General features: G+C 38.3%; 1 protein-coding gene across 2 annotated transcripts in view; it reads right to left on the bottom strand.

Moving 5' to 3' along the window:
• The window catches only part of LOC136867275 (SLAIN motif-containing protein 2), a 193,504-nt gene that overhangs the window by 165,326 nt on the left and 12,166 nt on the right, over positions 1 to 16,012 (bottom strand). For both annotated transcript variants that reach the window (XM_067144424.2, XM_067144425.2), the window contains exon 2: positions 1,100 to 1,245. In XM_067144424.2, the coding sequence (XP_067000525.1) occupies positions 1,100 to 1,245 (146 nt within the window). The remainder of the gene's footprint in view (positions 1 to 1,099; positions 1,246 to 16,012) is intronic.

The raw sequence follows: 16,012 nt of genomic DNA, 5'->3' as shown, positions 1-16,012 counted from the left end.
CTACCCTCTACATTCCTCTCTGCGAGATTATTACATGGTGTCCTGCAGCATCATACAACCTTCAAATATGAAGTTCTCCTTTATATTGTGCTTTGATGTCTCTGAACATTATATTTATTTGGCCATCGTGTGGCGATTCTATAAACTTCTCATCAAAATTACTGCTTCCACACTTCTTTTTCTCAATTGTATTAATGTATTTTAATATTCTCATAATCATATTTAAGTGTTTGTAGTGTTTATGTGCTCCAAGATGGCTCCAAGAACCAAAACAAGTCCACTATTTTTTTATAAATCTTTTCACATTAACAGTACACTATATTTTTCTCACATTATATATAGTCAATACGGACCAATATGAATATGATTACTTGTAATCGTAGTTCTGAAGCCGATCGGCCATGATAAAGAGTTTATGAAAATCTTGGACACATCGTGCTCAATGAGAAGAAATGCTGAATACTCCAACTTATCATTCAGGGTAAGTTATTCATGAAAGAAAGGCGCTGAGCTATTCTTAAGGTCTGTGAACAAGACTACAACAAGCCCGATGATCGCCAACATCCAGACCAGATAAGGTGTGGGAAGAAGCAGAAGAAGACCAAGGAGAAGAAGAAAGAAAGAAAGGTCCAGTTTACTTAACAAAATTAATTGAAAACATAGCAATAAGTTGCCCAATAGAGTTCTACTTTCTGTGCCGTTTAGAAAGGTAAAATGGGCTGTCAAAATTGACATATAGGTAGTCTAAATGGTCTTGTGTCCAATCAAAATATCTGAACAGTATAGCTGAGATTATATAATTATTACTATTTACTTCAGAACCTTAATTATAAGAAATTCTGTAAACATAAATTCAGTCATACTGCAATATTGTTCATTTAACAGTCTGAGTTAATTATAACTTGGGCAATTAAAATCATCGACTAGTCAAAGCTGATATAGATGTTGATTCCCATAGGGAATCTGAAATATTGGTATTGGTCAAAGCTGGCCGGCCATACAACTACTTCTACTGTAAAGAATGTTTTTCAAAAGGCCTAATATGAATAATTCTTTATGAAGTTCTGTGAGATAAAGAAATATTTTCATACACAAATACCTTGTTCTATTTCATCAATCCGTTGAATTAATACTCTTCTTATCCTCTGCATTTCATAGTTATTATGATTGTCTACATCTTGACGGAGCCATTGTATCAAATCGTGCGTAGTATTATCCACCACACTTCCCCTGGTCTTATTCAGCCTAAATAGGAAAAATAAGAAAAAAATGTTCATTACAATCAAATTCTTTTCTTCCATTCCTGTTCTTACCTCTCAATATTAAGAAAAGTAAGAATCAACGAGCTAGAATATAATACATAGAGTGGCTATCATGGTGCCATCTTTGAAGAAGTTGAACTGACGACCGCCATGTCTTAAATGTACCTCAGTAGGCAGAGCGCTGTAAAAGAGAGTGCAGAACAAAGCGGGGACATAGATCTTATTTATTAGGTAGACAATTAAGAGAATTTGAGTTCATGAAAATATCGGGTGGAAAGCGTAACTATTTGATGCATGCAAGTTTTCCTTAAGCAGAGGTTCCCTACAGAATCACAATGTACTGTAACTTAAAATAGAAGAAACACAATACGTAACTTTTTTTTTTTTCCCTTGAAGCAATGTATAAGGGGGTACCCAAAAATAGCCGGAATAACATAGCCGAGGGCGAAGCTTGTGTAGTACGCATTTCTGCCGCTAGGCGCGTATAGCGCAACTTATTGCCAGTTCAGTGCCGCCTGTGTTGTCGACCTGGCTTGTTCTGTTCATCAGCGGTGATTGTTTTTGCTGGTGCTATTTTGTTTGTTTTATTTTTTATGATGGCAAGTTTAAGTGAACAACATGCAAACTTTTTACTGCGAAGTTTTAAGAAGACTGCACAACAGTGTTTGTCAAAAAAGACCCAATTTGTGGCAGACAGGAGACTGGTTCGTAAACCACGACAATGCACCTGCACACACAGCCATCTGTTAGTTTTTGGCTAAAAAAGGCATGGTTCCGCCGCCCCACGGCTGACTTGGCTCTGTACGACTTTTTCTTATTTCCACGCATGAAAGGACACCGATTTGAAACACTGAAGAGGTCAAGAAAAAAACGAGGGAGGAGCTGTCAGCCATTTCTAAAGATGACTACAAAAAAATGTTTCGAACAGTGGAAGCACCGATGAGACAAATGTAGTAGTGGCAATGGACAGTATTAAGAAGGGGATAAGGTGGTTTTGTAAAAAATTTGAAAATATATAGCTCTTAAATTTATTTTTTTTTTTTTTTAAGGGGGTATCCCCTCATATTGTTGAAAATGATCAAATCAACAATTGTTTTATCACAGAGATTTGGAGATTTACCCAATTTATCAACATGCAGATGAGTGTAGACCTACAGTACAAGATTACGGATTAGAATATGTATCTAAACAGCCAAGAAAATTAAACACACTTTAATGAATTGTCATACATTTCAAAGGCAACCTTTCTACGTAACATTAAAATTTACAATAAACAAATTGAATTTTATATTGATCTATTAATAGTTACATTTCCCTATTCGAAACAGCTCTCTCTTTCACATAAACCAATACGTATTTTCTAGCTCTGATTCACTGCCCCATAAAAAGTATTAATTTTGTGTACATCTAGCATATGCTTACGCCTTTCAGTTCTCGTCTAATAACTCTGAATCTGTGGTGCAGTCTAATTTAATAATAATAAATAATGTTATTTGCTTTACGTCCCACTAACTACTTTTTAAGGTCTTCGGAGACGCCGAGGTGCCGGAATTTAGTCCCGCAGGAGTTCTTTTACGTGCCAGTAAATCTACCGACACGGGGCTGTCGTATCTGAGCACCTTCAAATACCACCGGACTGAGCCAGGATCGAACCTGCCACGTTGGGGTTAGAAGGCCAGCGCCTTAACCGTCTGAGCCACTCAGCCCGGCACACAGTCTAATTTAAAATACTGCCTTAAGAGAAGTTTTGTCATGCTGGTGTAATGGGTTTTCTCTCTGAACTCTGTAACAGTAAATAATCATTACTGTAAAACAACTGCCCAGTAACTGACGAGAGAATTTCAGATGATGATGATTATGCTTGTTGTTTAAAGGGGCCTAACATCTAATGGTATGAAATGAGATAAAACGTAATGACAATTTAAACATCCAACATCCTCCACTGACCAGAATGCAAAACGTGAGGATGAAAAATGAATGGATGGATATGAATTTAAAATAATCAGTAGATCCGGCCCATAATGCCCGACATTCCCAGACACTAGTGTTAAACAATAGTATTACTGACCAAGGGACTGTTTCTTAAGCACAATACTGAAACAATGATGCTTGTAGTTGAAACGGGCCCAAAATCCAGGTCATCGGCCCCTCATAATGGTACTTATGGCTAGGAAAATAGAACCATGCTATTTGTCATGTTGCGATACGAATCAAAAGTAGTGTAGACTCGCAGTATTCCACACATTATGGTACTATTCACAGGTAATGAAATTCGCACATGTAACACAGACCTATGGTGTTTCGCACACTGCGGTGCTATTTACAGGCAACGCAAACCTATGGCGTTCCTCACACAAATGGACTAACCACAGGGACCCGCAATATCCCGTGGTGTTCCTCACACAGTGGGTAGTAAGCATACGCAAGGCAGAACCATGGTGTTGCACATCACATGGTGTTGCTCACATAGGAATACGAATCACAGCTACTGTAAAATGCATCCTGAGCCACACACTATCGCTACTAATCAAAAACCTACTTTGCACCTAACACAGTGGTACTACTGTTGATAAACTTAACCATGATAGGTTAAAATGACTGTTTGATCCGTATTGACTAGTTTGAATGTAATACAGAAATATTATATAGTATTCTTATTCAGTTCAACAAAATTTTGTGTATTGATCATTTTTATATTTTATAAGTTTTCTTTACTCACTGATATAGTGCATTAGGACACAATACTTCTTTGAATTGTAAAAACAAAAGATTGTTTTATGTTGTTTTATTCTTTGATCTGACCACTGATGAACGCAATGGTTGAATTCCTGAAACATGTTTGGTTGAATACATAATTTTCTTTCATTAAAAAGTGTATTGACAAGCCAGATTCAAATAACTATTCTAAATATTTCTGTATTACAGTGGTACTACGCACAAGTAAAAGCGACCCATGGTGTTCACCATGTGGTGGTACTAGTCACAAGTAGTTTCATGTTTCTAATAAAATCACCAACTTGGTCGCCCCTTTTAGTGACCTCTTACGACAGGCGGGGGATACCGTGGGTGTATTCTTCGTCTGCATCCCCCACCCACAGAGGGTTAACATAAGGTTTATGTCACATCTTCGCAACAGTGACTTTTTTTCTGAACACTTTTTCAGTCACGTGACTACGTATTTCACATCATCATGAGCTGGATAAAGAGACTGAATTTTATATATTTCCAGACAATAAGTTCTTTCTTCTCTTCAGAATGCTGAACAAACATAACTGTCAGACAGTCATGGCTTTTAATTTTCTCTCCCACTTCATGGATGACATTTCCTGCTATGTACTCAACAACATTTTCAGAGTACTTGGTGAATGACTCATAATTTGTAGCACATCAATCATTATCAGTGGAGGTGCTGTCATCAGAGAGAACCATAGTACATAGATAAGAGAAGCATCACTTCTGTCTATGGGTCAATCTGTCCCAGTAAACACTTCCTGTGTGCTCTGCATCAGGATTATTTCTGCTACCTCCCGTATTACATATGGATGAGAAGAGCAATTCTAAATTGTTGGTAATGTCTTGTGCATCTAACTTTTCCTGTCATTAACTAAACACCCGACCCCGTAAAGAAACGGGACAAGGGTTGGACACACACATATTATGCTCTTCAAATATTCTGAATAGAGAGTTTTTTGCTGCTTAGGATACCACTTGTCTCTCTTCATGTTAATTCACTCACTTCATAGTCAGCTATTTTTCTTTTAGTGAGAACCTGTAACGAGAATTTGTGCTTTACAGCAGCAAAAATTAAGATCTTTCAATCTACAAAACCAAACCAAACCCCATGGCACTACAGCCCTTGAAGGACCTTGGCCTACCAAGCGACCGCTGCTCAGCCCTAAGGCCTGCAATTACGAGGTGTCATGTGGTCAGCACGACGAATCCTCTCGGTCGTTATTCTTGGCTTTTGAGACCAGGGCCGCTATCTCACCGTCAGATAGCTCCTCAATTCTAATCACGTAGGCTGAGTGGACCTCTAACCAGCCCTCAGGTCCAGGTAAAATTCTCTGACCTGGCCGAGAATCGAACCCGGGGCCTCCGGGTAAGAGGCAGGCATGCTACCCCTACACCACGGGGCCGGTGCAATCTACAAAGCCTTATAATAAAAAAGAAATGAATGGACCTGAAATAAGATACATTGTATTGCTTAAACAAAAGCATGAAAAACAAAATGTAGGCATATTCTCGCTACAATAAATAAAGCCAAAATCTATATAAATAAAGTTGTAGGGGGTCCGCTGTCTGTAATTTCGTTTGTTTTGCCAATTTTTCAGATATTTATCCGTTTTAGGTCAACTCAAGACCAAATCGGGCTTTTTTATTTTTCATGTCTGTTTGTTCCACCATTACAGCGAAACGGCTGGAGAGATCTCAACCAAACTTCATATTTAGATTATACTCATCCCGAGGAAAGTTTCGATATGCATATCATACTAAAATCTTTGAACAGACCGTACGTGAAACGCCATCTTCATTATAAACAACTTTCGTTATGTTCATAATTTACCTTACTCTTCAAATGACGGAGAAATTTACTATTTTCCGCGGGTATCATGCTCTGCATTGAGTGACCGACAGACCAACAACGAACCTACAGGTTACCATGGCAGTAATAACACCATTAGTCATCTTCTTACCTGTTAACCTAAGAATCCCTGCGCCTAAATTTCTCCTCTGTTACCGCTTTCTTATATCCATAACTCATACCAGCATAATTTATTTAGGGGCATTTGATTTTCCAATACATTCACTTAGAATTTACATATTTGTATTCATCCCGCTGTCCTCAGTTATAATCCTATTTTCTGTTAATTTCAACTTTCTCAACTGTATTACTTTCTTCCTTAATTATTCTGTATGTATGCGAGTGCTAATCCCGAAACCTGGACAATCTTTTCTTGGAGGAAATACATCTTCCAGGCTATGGCCCCGGAAAATATTGAAATATGGATGCAATTTTTACAACGGTGCAGACCTTCCTTTCGGAATAATTGGTAGCTAAACCGTAAGTCGTATCACAAAAGATCGCGTTTCAATTTGGAGAGATCTACAACTTTGGGCCTATGACATTTCGTCGTATCTCTATCCCTTATTTGTAAAATAGTATGGCATTTCTTGACTTCAAGTTAATGTTGTACTTCTTACACATGTATGTTATTGTTTGGCACACTTATAGGAAAGATGCAATCATGGCATTGGGCAGGCACATTGACATGACCAGTGGCCATATGTTCGCAAAATTTTATGATTTCAGGGTCATATGAGTATCAAAAAAATAAAGTAGTATGTGAAAACTGGACCAAATTTCACCCCATTTAATGAATAACTGAATCTAACCCATAAATATAGCAGATACGGGAAAATGTCACAGGATCAACCCTGTAGAACACTGAACGAGTTGACTGATGGTGAAGTCCGTTTATAGGAGCAATTTAATATAGTCTTACTCACTGCATTTACAGTAATTTATGGAGAAATCCATATACATTGTAGAATACCGTAGCGAAGCACGGGTACATTTGCTAGCATAAAATAATTTCTATCAATGATTAACTTGACACACATGTGAGATTACTCAGACAGATGTTGCTAGCTGATACATTTATGTCATGGCAGCCGTAGTGCAGCTTGCCTCCGCATGGAGCATAATCGAGCTGCTATAGCCACTCTATGTATTATATTCTAGCTCATTAGTAAGAACAGGAGAGTCTATGGAGGAATAAAATAGCCCTAAGACGTGATATTTTTGTACTTCTTAATCAGAAAATAATCTTCTCTTCACTACCATGCAAAAAACCTTCTTTTTAAACTTCAAGATTTACTTGACTGTTTATACTACCAATTTTATGTGGAATCTGATCTACTAGGATGTTACATAAAAATGTTAAAATGCCTTTTTAACAGGATTACAACCACAGTTGCCTTAGTTACAAGCTAACGAATACAGTATATTCAAATATATTGTTGATAAACTTTCATACTACATAGGCTAACTGCACCTACAGAAGAGCAGAAATACACTTAAATTTAACATAAAAATCAAACACTAGTGTGTCGTCCCAACAGGTTCAAGATATCCAGGTCAGAAATCAATTTCAAATTTCAGATATCTACACTCTATATATCCAGGCTGGCCACAACGAGGCTCGCAAGACGCATGCGGCTCTTGAGTCAGTCTCTTGCGGTTCTCGACACCAAACTTAGAGTAAAATTAAGTGATATAATTAATGTAAACTATAAACATCTCGCGGTCAGCGTCAGTCAGTAGCAGCCATGTGCGGCTTAACGTTATTGGCGCTGTAGGTCAGTGGTGAGAGATGAAGGTGAAGATAGTTCCGGGACCTTCTGTTAGATATTGCTTTTAGTGCAAGTGTGTGTCAGTGAGTCAGTGTCATGAGGTGAAGCCAGTCGCATTCACGTGTAGGCAGTAGCGAGTGCCGATACTTTCTGTGTGCAGTTGTGGTGTGCTGTTTGAGTAGGCCCTACAGTTGTGGCCTGGTCTCTGAACAGTTACGATGCTGCCTAAGAAGCGTAAATATGAAGAGGAGAATCGAGCTTTTAATACCGATTGGGAGGAAGAATTCTCTTTTTTTAGAAAGAAATGGTAAGGCAATGTGTCTTTTGTGTCAAATACCTGTGTCACAGTTCAAGGCCAGTAATTTAAAATGCCACCATGACACTAACCACATCAGTTTCTATAAAGATTTTCCTGTTGGCTCTCAGTTAAGGAAAACCAAACTGAAATCACTAAACGAAAAACTTCTTGGTCAGAGTAGGGTTATGTCAATTTTTACCAAGGAAGCAGATTTGACAACCGAAGCTGGCTTCATCTTGGCTTTTAATATTGCAAAAGCAAAAATGCCTTACACAGAGGGGTAGTTTATTAAGAACATGGCACAAATTATTTCTGTTTCTGAACCCGAAAATAAGAACCTGCAGAAACTGATCAACGAAATGCCTGCTGCTAAATACACAATAGAGAGGCGAGTTTCTGTTATTAGAGTGGATATTTTAAATAATTTACAAAAAATCGAAGTGAGTGCCCAGCAGTAAGTCTGGCTCTGGACGAGTCTACTGATATCAAAGATAAACCACAACTATGATATAGATGTTGATTCCCATAGGGAACTTGAAATATTTGGCCCGACTGAGTAAATTTATAATACCAATATTAATGGTCTGTTATTGGACATTATAAATTTTCCAGCTAACTCATTTCTGGTTGGCAGTGTTTCGCCCTAGTGTGCTAAGTCTTGGTTGGTGTTGGTAAATAGCACACCCACCAAAAAATAGCCACCGGCTCCAAATAGGCTACACAGTGGCCTCCACGGTATGCACTGGCCATGTGTCTTGGTGGGTGAGCTATTTGCCAACTGATGAGCCCGACTTAGCACACTGGGGCGAAACGCTGGCAACCAGGAATGAGTTACAAGATATTAGAATCATTCCGTATTGACGGTTTTCACTTTACAAAGGTGAAAAATGAGAGTATCCTCCTATTCAATACAATAAATATTCCGTCATTAGACGGAGTAAACAAATTTAAACATGTTTCGGCTCATTTGAGCCATCTTCAGTGAAAAATGAGGGGAGATTTGTAATAATATACATAAGTTGAAAACTTCTATTATATATATACTTATATAAGTTGAAAACTTATATTATATATACTTATATATATTTATATATATACTTATATTATGTATATTATTACAAATCTCCCTTCATTTTTCACTGAAGATGACTCAAACGAGCCGAAACATGTTTGAATTTGTTTACTCCGTCTAATGATGGAATATTTATTGTATTGAATAGGAAGATACTCTCATTTTTCACCTTTGTAAAGGAATGAGTTAGTTGGAAAATTTTGTAATGTCCAATAACGGATCATTTATATTGGTATTATAAATTCACTCATTCGGGACAAATATTTCAGATTCCCTATGGGAATCAACATCTGTATCATCTGATGGCCAGGCAGGCATCAATTTTTGGTAATGAAGCAAAGTCTCTCATAGTGCACTGGCACCGCCAGTGGCTCCAGATAGCCTACGCAGTGGCCTCCACAGTATGCATTAGCCATGCGTCACGGCGGGTGTGCTATTTACCAACTTATGAGCCCGACTTTGCACAATGGGGCAAAATGCTGACAACCAGGAATGAGTTAGCTGGAAAATTTGTCCAATAACAGACCATTCATATTGATATTATAAACCACAACTAGCCATATTTGTGAGGTATGTGTCAAAGGACTTGGAGGTGGTGGAAGAAATTTTAGACCTGGTTACTTTGAAGGATACTACTAGTCGTGGTTGTGACATTAAAGAAACCTGGATGGTGTTTTACAGAAAAACTCAGTGCCTATTGGTAATATTGTCAGCATTGCTACCGATGGTGCACCATCTATGACTGGCACGAAACAAGGGCTTATTGGGCTTTTAAACGCTGACACACAATTTCCTGATTTCCTACCTGTGCACTGTATTATTCACAGTGAACATTTATCAGCAAAATATTTTCAGTACCTGCATATTATGCAGGTAGTTCTAAAACTTGTGAACTGCATTCGCTCAAGTGCCAAAACACACCGACAGTTCAAATCTTTTATAGAAGATATGAACAATGACGAGCTTCCTGATGATGTATCTTGGAAATGCTTAATAAGATGGCTATCAAAAAAATTCTTTCCCGGAACTTAACGACCCCCAGTGGTTGTTAGATTTGGCTTTTTTTACAGATGTGTTCCAGCATTTAAAAATGCTAAACATATCTTTATAAGGAAGAGAAAAAATTATTTCTCATTTGGCCCAGATTGTATTTAGCTTTCATGGCAAATTAAAGCTTTTTGGGAAAAATATTTGCTCACTTCAAATGTTTGAAGAAAATTACTGAAAGCCTTCCTGACATTCATATGGAAACTGAAGATTGAATGAGTAAAATGTCTGGCCTTCCTGAAAAAATCAATGGCAGATCTAATGATTTGAGATCACTTAAACCTTCATTTTCATTGCTGGAAAATCCTTTTGCTGTTGATGTTGTGGGCGATGGCTGTCCTATTTCATCACCAATAACAAAGGATACAGCAGCTGTAGAGTTGGAGCTACAAGAACAGCAAGAGGACGAAGAAATAAAAGGACTCAAAAGAAGTGGCATTTCTACCATAGAATTTTAGAAGTATGTTCCAGATGAAAAATACCCACTAACAAAAGAGTGCGCTAAGAGACTTATCTCAATCTTTGGGATTACTTATGTGAATCACTGAACTCAACGCTTAAATTCATTAAATCTACATATCAATCTGAACTAACTGATGAAACATTTAAGTGAACTTGTACGAACTGTGCTTACCAATTATCAGCCAGATTTCAAAAAAACTAACAGCAAAAATGAACACTCTAAAAAGCACTTCTCAAAAGTAAAACCTCATTCCTTGATTGTACCTGAACAATAATGTTTTGTGTAGTGTAGAAAATTTGTTATAACAAGAAAAACGTGTCTTCATTCTATAAACCATTTTCTAAACATGTTCCCAATTTTGTCTCCTAAATGAAGGTTAGTGGCCACCCCTGCTATATATAGTATTACAATGGACCTAATACTGAGAAGTGCGATCACTGAGGAGAGCTGTTTCAGCAACTGAAAGAAACATTTGATAGGGAGATGTGAAATTGTTACATTGTTATATAGATTTGAATTAAGGTGTTACAAAAAAAAAAAAAAAAAAGAAACAAAGAAGTTGGTGGAAGAGTCTAATTAGGGTTTTTATGTAGGATATGTATGTACTAAATCAGCGGAATGGACTGAGTTTTATTGCATCAAAGACCTGTCAAATATTTAATTTACTTTTGTAACGAAGAATTATAGAATCAATGTGTTTTCTTACTATGACATGACCGTAGTAACTCCTAAGAGTCTGTAGAACTCAATAAGGGTATTCAATAACTGGTAAAAACTATTTTAAGAATCCAGTAAACTCAAACATTTCAAAACTCAAGGCTTAAGAGGTTGCCTTTAAATTACACCTCTTGATACAATTCTTTTGAGATCTCATTGTTGCTTCACTGAACAAACAGAGGTATCACCAAGGTGGATTTGGCAGACACAAACCTTCTAACAGCCAAGTTCAGGCCCCTTTCATGCTATCTGAAAGTATCAACCACCACCCCCATCATATTTCTCCACGTCATCAACATACCCTTGTCCAATTTAATCTTGAAATTGGTTGTGAATCACTGATCTCTATCTTTGTCTCTCCACCATTCTGCAACAAGATATCTTGAAGGTTTGGCATTTTCCTCCTTAGGTCTTGTTCAATATGTTCTCTCCTTAGTTACCTGGGTCTACCCATTAGTCTTTTCCCTCTAACCTCCAGTTCAAGCACTGATTTTGGGATCGCTGTTCAACCCGTTCTTTCATGTCCCTATACCATCCATTTTTGATCGTTCTCTCTCTCCCCTATTCTGCATACACCCACTGTTTCTTGTACCGTATTTATTATTTGATCCTGTTTTTCTTTTAGCTGTTTATTTTACATCACACCGACACAGACAGGTTTTATGGCAATGATGGGATAGAAAAGGCTAGAACTGGAAAGGAACCAATAGCCTTAATTAAGGTACAGTAGTGGACAAAGACCTTCTGAGAGGCAAGTTCAGGCCTGGTATGAAAATGGGAAACCATGGAAAATCATCTTCAGGTCTGCTGAATGTAGGGTTCAAACCCACTATCGACTGCACACAAGCTGGTAGCTACATGACCCAAATCATGTAAACAACTCACTTGATGGTCAGGTTTTGCCTTGGTCAGCATATTTCTTAAGAATTTCATGTCAATTGCCTAGATTTTACTTTCCTCTGCTTTGATAATTTCCCAAGTGGTCAATTCCATATGTCAGAATTGGTAGAAAGTAGTTCTTGCACATGACTTCCTTGCATTGTATTGGCCCTTCCTTAATCCGTAAGTCCTTTCACACTCTGGTAAAACCCTCCGATAAAATGTACTCCTTATCTCCTGTATCATTCCTCCATCTTCCAATATTCCACTCCTAAGGTACTGAAACGTCCTTACTACTTTTATTGGTTCCCCCTGGACTGTTAAAACACCTCTTCCACTCCTTGATCCTTTATGTAAGAACAACAGTTTTCCTCTCTTAAAAAAATTAATTTTCATTCCTCAATCACTGTATTCTATAGGTTCACCTGTTCTTGTACTCCCTCTTCACTTTCACCCATCAACTAGCAAATAACCATGCTTTCAGTTTCCCTGCCCCAGTCCTCTTTTTGATCTGAGTATTTCAACCATTAGATATTTATTTCATGACAAGCAAAAGCATGCAAGATAAATATATATACATATCAATATTTACAAATTTACAGGTGCATGTGACAAGGAAGGCTTATATCTTTTAAGTCTAAATTGCCTATCCATTCTATGATTGAGGATGTTACTAATAGGAAATCGGACCTATTTCCCTGATGTGCTCTTCTATCACATTCAAATACAATATGGTGAAGCACCACAATCACATTGGGGAGAAGGAATTTTACCCCATTTAAAGAATGATCTAGCACAGATTCAATGGTTAGTCCTAGTCCTATTGAGGGCAGTCACGGTTCTTGGCAGGTCAAAATCGGGTGCAGGGTTGTTTCCAATTAGATCACTCCAAACTTGAAGGTTGATGTTGGTACTCCATTTCTCCATTGGACATTCAATTCAAAATGGTTTTCTGTTCGAGTCCTAGCATAATTGATTGGTGGATGTCTAGATTTCAGGCAGTTTTCTATTCAGACCAGGGATGTTACAACGAATAGGAAGAGCCAGGTTTCTCGGGATCTTCTTATACTTTCAGATGATGTTGCTGAGGACAGGGAGTCAGTAAGTGGGCATAGATCTAATAAATCCACTGACTGGTTTCATGGTGTTATTGAGCTGGGTATCAATTATTTTTACATGGGGGCTCTTCAGCCATACTGGAACACAATATTCAGCTGCAGAAAAGACAAGACCTAATGCAGAACACCCCAGAGTTATTGCAGAAACATCCCAGTAGTGTTACAAAGCCTCTGCAGAATATTATTCCAGCTTCTAATTTTGGCACCTGTATTATTCTTATTAACGACATTTCTGATCTTAATCTTGAAGGGAATTTCTTCTGTTCGCAGATGATCGTGGTCTTTTTTACTCAGGAGAAAATCAAGATATTGTCATGCATAAAATGAGGAATGACCTCTCTGTATTAACTGAATGGTGTAATTGTAATTATCTTACAATCAATGAAAATGAAAATCCACAGTCTGTTTCCAGTCATTCGACCAGGTCAGGAATGGAATGAATGAAGCCCCCATCTAGCGGCGAGGATAGGATATGTACCGGCTGCCGAAGCCTGTCACACTCCTCTGGGGCAATGATAAATGACTGACAGATGAAATGAAATGTTAATGGAGAATGTTGCTAGAATGAAAGATGACAGAGAAACCAAAAACCTGTCCTGCCTCCGCTTTGTCCAGCACAAATCTCACATGGAGTGACCAGGATTTGAACCATGGTATCCAGCGGTGAGAGGCCGACGCGCTGCCGCCTGAGCCACGGAGGCTTCTTCTTATAATCAACTAAAAAAAAACTGTTTTCATACTTTTCCGAAGAACTGGAAATATAGGGCCGAGTAATACGTTGACTCTTAATTATGATTACATTAAACATATCTGCTAGATCTACTTCACCCATGAACTGATTACATTCTTTCACCACTTGGGGACAATCTATTTCTACAGTTTTCTTTTCCGACTGGCTCCATCGTTGGCATTTATCTTCTGGATCTACACCTACATATGTAGAAATAAAGTTGATTGCCTTCCTATCGAACCACTGAATCACTATCTTAATTCCATTCCAGACTCGATGAAAACTTGCCAGAATTTCATGATGATGATGCTTGCTGTTTAAAGGGGCCTAACATCTAGGTCATTGGCCCCTAATGGTACGAAATGAGATGAAACATAATGACAATTTAAAAGTCCAACATCCTCCACTGACCAGAATGCAAAACGTGAAGACAAAAAATGAATGGATGGATATTACTTTAAAACAATCAGTGGATCTGACCCGCAATGCCCCACATTCCGAGACACTAGCGTTAAACAATAGTATTACTGACCAATGGACTACTTCTAAAGCACAATACTGAAACGATGATGCTTGTAGTCTAAAGGGGTCCAAAATCCAGGTCATAGGCCTCTCATAATGGTACTTATCGCTAGAAAAGTAGAACCATGGTATTTGTCATGTTGCGGTACTAATCAAAAGTAGCGTAGAATTGCGGTATTCCACACATTATGGTACTACTCACAGGTAATGTAATGCGCACATGTAACACAGACCTATGGTGTTTCTCACATTTCGGCGCCATTTACAGACAACTCAAACCTATGGTGTTCCTCACGTAAGTGTACTAACTCCAGAAACTCTTACTATCCCATGGTGTTCCTCAAATAGTGGATACTAATCACAGGCAAGGCAGACCCATGGAGTCGCTCATATAGTGGTACTAATCACAGGTACTGTAAAACCCAGTCGGAAGCACACACTGTTGCTACTAATCACAAACCTATTGTGTACCTAACATAGTGGTACTACGAGCAAGTAAAAGAGACCCATGGTGTTCCCTGCATGATGGTCCTAATTACAAGTAGTCTCATGGTTCTAATTCGATGCTTCCAAGATATGAAAAGTGATCAATCTGCTCCAGTGTTGTGCCTAAGATGGAGATACTGAACTCAGCAAGAGTTAATCCTGGGGCAGATTGTGCAAGTACCTTCAGTTTTTTTTTTCTTTTCATTAATGGCAAGACCAAAGCGACCACATGCAATTTTAAAGCAGTTGACTGACTATTGTAGTTCTGCAGGTGTAAGAGTAGTACATGCGGTGTCATCGGCATACTGCAGTTCTGCCACCTGGGTAACCAGAGTATGTCTTTGTGAACGAAGTCTTGCCAGAATGAAAAGGCCACCATCTCCATGTCTACGTTGTTTGCAGATGATTCATGCAGCATGGCAGTCATATACAGTGCAAAATATGTAGGAGCAACCACACAGCCTTGTTTCAATCCACGAGTAATTGAGAACGAATCAGATACGGAGTTACCATGAAGAACCTGTCTCACATGCCATCATGAAGAGCTTGAACCAATTCCACATAACGTTCAGGGCATCCAAAATATCTCAATACTTTCCACATAGCAGATCTTGGTACTGAATCAAAGGCTTTTTCCAGATCATAGAAAACTAAATACAGAAGCTGCTGTTGCTCTATGCATTTTTCCTGGAGTTGTCTAGCACAGATCACAGCTGTTGTGCCTTTTTAGGTTTGGAATCCACATTGAGACTCAGGCAAATTCTTCTCTAACTTGGAGCCGGTTTAATATAATTCTTGCAAGAATTTTGCCTGCAGTTGACAAAAGCGATATACCACGGCAGTTCCCACATTCCTACAATCACCTTTCTTGAAGATAGAGATGATGTAACATTCTTCAAGTCGTCAGGTACTTTTGAGTTTCCTAAATCAAGAGGATGAGTGTGAAAAGTCTAGTCTTAAAGGGTATACCTCCATTTTGTATCAGTTCCAGAGGGATGTTATCAGGACCAGGAGCCTGTTTTGGTTTTAGTTGATTGAGTGCTTTGATGAAATCTCTGTATGTA

The sequence above is a fragment of the Anabrus simplex genome, chromosome 3 (assembly GCF_040414725.1).
Source record: "Anabrus simplex isolate iqAnaSimp1 chromosome 3, ASM4041472v1, whole genome shotgun sequence".
In the NCBI taxonomy this organism is placed as follows: domain Eukaryota; kingdom Metazoa; phylum Arthropoda; class Insecta; order Orthoptera; family Tettigoniidae; genus Anabrus; species Anabrus simplex.
Note: the sequence above shows the minus strand (reverse complement) of the source record. Positions and strands in the feature narration are given on the sequence as shown.